General features: G+C 64.7%; 1 protein-coding gene across 1 annotated transcript; it reads right to left on the bottom strand.

The window, feature by feature from the left end:
* Window positions 1–2,874: 2,874 nt before the first annotated feature.
* MNEG_5077 (hypothetical protein) lies at window positions 2,875–4,571 on the bottom strand (the record flags this gene model as incomplete). The annotated part of the gene is made up of 5 exons (XM_014046447.1): window positions 2,875–3,045; window positions 3,331–3,385; window positions 3,643–3,742; window positions 3,971–4,326; window positions 4,468–4,571. The coding sequence occupies 5 exons, from the start codon at window positions 4,569–4,571 to the stop codon at window positions 2,875–2,877; spliced, it is 786 nt and encodes a 261-aa protein (XP_013901901.1).
* Between the last annotated feature and the right edge of the window lie 999 nt (window positions 4,572–5,570).

Below are 5,570 nucleotides of genomic sequence, written 5' to 3' on the forward strand. Positions count from 1 at the left end.
GAGGTGAGGAGGCTGCTGAACAGATGGCAAGATGAGTGCCGGTGATGAGTTTGCGCAAAGAAGGAAAAGCGCCGCAGCAGATCCCTGTTAACATTCTTTGGCCCGGATTCACCCAAAAAGGAATCAATGATGTATTGGATGGCTGTTGGGCACCGCAGTGTTCACTCTGGTCAACGTCAGTACCCGCCAAGCTGCAAATACCCCCCTGCGCCAGAAACAACGGTCACCGCACGGGCAGCTCTGCCGGCTTGGACCTGACACGACGCAGGCGATGATATTACAGGTTTGGTCGTTGGCCTAGTGTACAGGGAGAGGAAGCAGCGACAGTGAGGCGGGCCAACACCGCTGCTTCCCCTAAAAGAAGATCCTACAGTTCTGGCAGGCGTCTCGCAGCACAGCCGCCGCGTCATCCCCAGCGCAGAGGCGGCTGGAGGTTGGCGAGCAAACCATGCTGTGTGTCGAGTCGCGATCGGCCTCATTGGCCAGTGAGACAAGGCTTCAGGCATGGGCGCGCAAGTCGCGGCGCATCACAGCTGGCGGGTGGACGAGAGGTGCTTCCCCGCCTGAAAACACCGCGCCGTCTGTTCAATGTGACATTTGCGGGGTCCGGGCGGGCGCTGAAAAGTGGACGTGCGAGCCTCGCGGACTTGTTGTGAAAAACAGGCACACACACAATCCAGACGCGCAGCACCCGGCCGGCGCGTGCGGGTCGCAACATACAAAACAGGCAGTTGGCAAGCACTCGGAAAGCGTGTGCCCCGCAGAGATGCACGCATGCGGCGTGCTTGCAGCCTGATCAACAGGGGCGCGCAGCACGCACGGCTCTGCGCGCCCGTCACAAAAGCCGGGGCCAGAGAGGTCGCACATGGCAAGGCAGTAGCAGCAAGAAATTGCACACGAGCAGACCCGTGTGCGTTCACCTTGGGTCCGCGTCAACTGCTTTGATATTGAGCAACTGCGAAGGAAAGAAACAGCGACCTGCAGACGGCGCTGATGCGCCCACAGATGGTCCAAACCGCACGGAAGCCACGCTAGCAGATGCGCAAAGCGACGCCAGGTGGCGTACTGTCGCCACGTTGTGGGTGGCCTGTTTGCTCAACAGGCTGACACGAAGCTAGCCACGTGGTGGCCGCGCCGCGAGCGGGCAGGGCTTGTCCCGCGGTGGGCAAGCGGCAGTGCGGGCGCTCAAACCGGTGGCGGAAATAGCTTGTGCCCCAATTCATAAGCCGGCCCTCCGGGCGTCTCCGCCCGTCCCCGCGAACCTCGCCCCCAACAGGCGTGCGTGCATGTAGAGTCGTGTGCGGCGTGGGCTCTGGCTTGGCGACCGCTAAGATGCGGGCCGTTGACGCCCAACCCTGCCTTCCCTCCTCCCCTCTTCCCGCTCAAGCTCCCTCCCCTCCCCTGCCCTCCCCTCAGGACCAGCCCGCCCTCACAGTGGCAAGCCTCGACACCACTCTTGCCCAGGGTCGCATCCCAGGCTCCCGCACGTTTGGGCTCCCCCTTCAAGCTGCCGCCATGCCAGACGCAGGCGAGGCCGCCGCCGGCGCGGCGGCGGCGGCGGCTGCGGCGGCGGCCGAGCTGCGCCTGGGCTTGTACGGCTCCAGCCAAGCGGCCCACTTCTCTGGGGGGTTGTCAATGTCAGTCTGAGTGCCAGGGTGTTGAATGCAGGGGCAGAGGTATAAGGGTCAAGCCACGTCAAACGGACGAACCCCGCCGGCCAGGCCAGCTGGGTCTCGTCGCCCGCGAGCGCTTGCTGCGCCCCGCGCCAATGCCGCCGCACCGGTGAAACGGCCCGCGCTCAGGGAGCGCGGCGGGCCCACAGCTGCGCCAAGCAACGCCGTCTTCCCCGGTTCCTCCGCTGCCCCTCCCCTCGACTGTTTCCCTCTCATCCTGGCGCTATGCCTCAACCGCCGTCCCGGTCGCATCAACCCCCATTCATTACGGCGTCATTCACACCGCCACCGCCACCCCGGATGGGCAGTGGCATATCCCCCCTCCATCACAGACTTAGTTCGGTCAGGCCACGCCCTGTGCCTAGGTTTGGCCACGCCTCGCTCAGGGCTTGGCCCCCAAACCCACCTGGCTGACCCCCAACACGACCCCCAGGTCGCGCGACGTCGGCTCCCGCGGCGTAGTCTTGAGCCGCCACCCAAGGTCCCGCAGCAGCGAGCCGCCCTTGCGCTGGTTGCAGTGCATGCAGCACGCCACCAGGTTGTCCCACGTGTTGCGGCCGCCCTGGTGGTAGTGATGTTGCCGCACGCGTGCAGGTGGGCAAGCCACCAGCGCGGACAAGGAAATGCAGAAGAGCAGTCTGTGCAACAGCAGCATTTGTCAAGGCCAACAGCGAAAGACTGACAACAACCAAAGGCCCCACAGCTGGGTGACGAGTGCCACGCATGGGAATCGCACGCGCCAGCGCCTTTGGCCGGGGACCGCCCGCTCGACCCCTCGTCGCGACGCGCAACGTGCGCACAAGGGCCCGTCGCCCGCCTCAAGCCGGGGCGGCGCATGCCGCGTTCCCTGGTACCGGTATGCGCGCACACGCGTGCACGCGCGGGCGCCTCACCCTGCACACAGGCAGCACGTGGTCCAGCGTCAGGTTCTGGCGGCTGCCACAGTACCTTTTGAGGGGTGGGTGATGATGGGATGACGTCAGCGCGGCCATAAAATCGGAGGGCAGGCATGCCCCCAAGCATGTGTCCTCGACCGCTGCGCCGCGTTGGGCCCGTGAAGCTGCATCGAAGCGTTGGATGACGGCATGACCGCCTGACTGCCCGCGCAGCACAGGACGGCGCGGCGGCTGTTGTGCCAAGCCGCCGGCTGCGTTTGCCAGCCGGCGTCAAAAGGCGTGCAGTCAGGTGCCAGGGCTGCGGCTCACTGGCAGGTATTCTTGTCGCGTGAGAGGACGTTGCGGCGCGTCAGCGCGACGCGTCCCGCCAGCTCGTGCATGTTGACGCTCGCGCGCGCGCGCAGCACCGCGGGCAGCTGGTGCGACTGGTAGGCGCTGTACGCGTACACATTCTCGTAGTAATCCAGGATGTCAACCTGGGGCCCCAACGACGTCACAGCGGGAACATGTGAGGCAGTCAAAGTGGCAAGGATATGCCACGCGGCCCTGACAGCCCACTGAACGCCATTCCTATGAAACCCCTCCTCGTGCGGCCATCGTGCCTGGCCAGAAACCGTGCTGCAAGGAAGGCTCACGCAAACCCGCACCAAACAACAGACCAAACCTCATGGGCTTTGCATGAGCAGCCACTGTCCCTCCGCTTTGCAACGTTTGCAGGGCTTGTCCTGCAACGCAGCTCGGGCAGTGCTGTGGGGCCGCACCTTACCCCCGACGTCCATCATGACAGCCCTAAACCATGATATGGTGTTGATGGGCCTGAGGGTTTAGGAGGTTGCGAGAAGTGAGGGTGGGGCGCACGAGTGCGGAAGCAAGCAGGCGGGCGCGGCAGCAGGGCACACGCAGGGGACTGGGCGACTGCAGCTGCAACTCGGCAGGCGATAGTGCTCTCTAGGCTCTGAGGCTGGTACCCAAGCAGGCGGTGTCCACGGCTGCCCGGGCGTCGCTGTCGCTGCAGCGGCAAGGCGCGGAAGGCCTCGAGGAAGCCGCAGAGTGGGAAGGGGGCGCGGGCTCACCGGTAAGCCGCGTCCAGCACGAGGCAGCGGTGGTGGTTCTGGCTGCTGCGCACGGAGCCCTCCCCAGACACGCCCGCGAGACCGGCCGCCCCCAGGACGCCTGCGCGCGCCCACGTATGAGCAGCCGCGGTGCAGTTTCGAGGCCCTTCAGACGGCAGCGTGCGGGCTCGACCCCTTGTTGCGGCTCCGAAATCCGCAGCTATGTGACCACTCGCGGCGCCACCAGCGACACCATGTACAGCCACGCATGACTGCGCATGCGCGCCCTGCGCCTTGCCGACCCGTCCGCTTCGCAGCGCTGAGTCGGGGAGTGAATTCCTTCTCGCACCTGCAGGCACGATTGGGCCGCTCCGCGACGCGCAGTCGAGCTCCTCATCGCTGTCCGCCACTGCCACGTCGATCTCCCCGCTCCCAAGCGCGCCGCCGCCAAACGCGGCCCCCAGGTCTCCAGCCGTCCCTGGCGACACGAGCACTGTCGCCAAATCCGCATCTGCGGTCGTCACCGCCACCACTGCCACTGTCCTGCTTGTCGCCGCCGCGCCGGGCGTCGAGGCGCCGCCGCCGGCCGCTTTCTTGGGCGCGTGCTGTTGGTGGTGCTTGCCTTTGGCCGCGAGCACGGCCGGCTGCATGCGCGCGCGGGGCGCGGGCCGCAGGGCTCGCGCCGGCGCCGCGGATGCCGGACGGCTGCGGGGCAGCGACGGGCGGCACACAGGGAAGGTTGAACGCTCAGAGTTATGTTTTGACTGGGGACCGCGGGTGCGCGGACGCAATACACAAACGCGCTGACGTGCCCCGCCGGCGAGCTTGCAGGCAAGGGCAGCTTACCGTGACAGCCGCAGCAGCTGCCGCTGGCTGCTGACGCTCGTCGACGATGCTGACGCAGCCGATGCGCGCATGTGCGCACCGCAGCTCCTTCCGCTTAGCTCCATTTCACACAGCCTACTGTGGCAAGTCACTGCGCCCGCTGTTGTTGTGTCGAGTCGAGCCCGCACAGGAAGCACCTAAGCAGAGAGGAAAGTGCATGGAATTTCAGAGACACTGTGTTTTCCTTGATCCAGGGCACGCAGGCAGCATCCGCAGTGCGCAGGGCGTCGCCGCGCCAGCAACGCCTGAAAGCGGCGTGTCTACGCGCTGCGCCTCAGAGCGCGGCTGCTTGCCTCGAGAAGCGATGCGTTTCCGCAAAGCGCAAGACGCGCAGCGCGAGGGGCCTGGGGTGCTGCTGACGCCAAATGAGAGATCTGCACAGAGCGCGGGACCCCACCGTCGTTCAGCACTGCCGCGCCATACATGACCTCCATACCAACAGTGCGCGTGACAGCTACTCGACGCGGTGCCCAGCCCCCGCCCGGGGCTCACCGATCACCAGCGCAACACCACGTTGCAGGTTTGAAGATCAAGCCCTTTCGAAGACCCGATAGCACGTATGTAAAGTTTACGCCCGTGCAGATCGTGTTATTTGGCGGGGCCGACGCAGTGAGGGGGCAGCTACCTTTCCTGCACGGTTGCAAGTGTGTATAGGTCTCAAGTTTGGGGATTAAAAGTTTCCGAGAGCAGGGACAGGCGCGCAACCGGCTCGCGTTGACTGGCATATGCTATGCCTGTGATCACTGAGCAGGATCTACGGTTGTTGCGAAAGTGCCGGGTGAAAGTGCCTGGGGAAGTGCCGTGCGTTGGGTTCAGGTTCTACAAAAGAATCTCACCTAGGAGCTCAACGCAGAGCGCGGACAACGTGCTGCGTGATGAGTTTTCAACAAGGTTTCGACAGAAGATCTTGCTCTCACTAGTGTTGTACCCGCCGCGTTGCTGGCGGAGTTGCATAAGAACTGCCAAGGTTTCTTATAACTGAAATACACTTGTTGGTTTCGTCATAAGGTGTCATTGCGGCACATCATATCACACTGGGTTGCCAGCGTACCCCCCCCCCCCCC

This window comes from Monoraphidium neglectum (assembly GCF_000611645.1).
Source record: "Monoraphidium neglectum strain SAG 48.87 unplaced genomic scaffold scaffold00739, whole genome shotgun sequence".
NCBI classification, from domain to species: Eukaryota; Viridiplantae; Chlorophyta; class Chlorophyceae; order Sphaeropleales; family Selenastraceae; genus Monoraphidium; species Monoraphidium neglectum.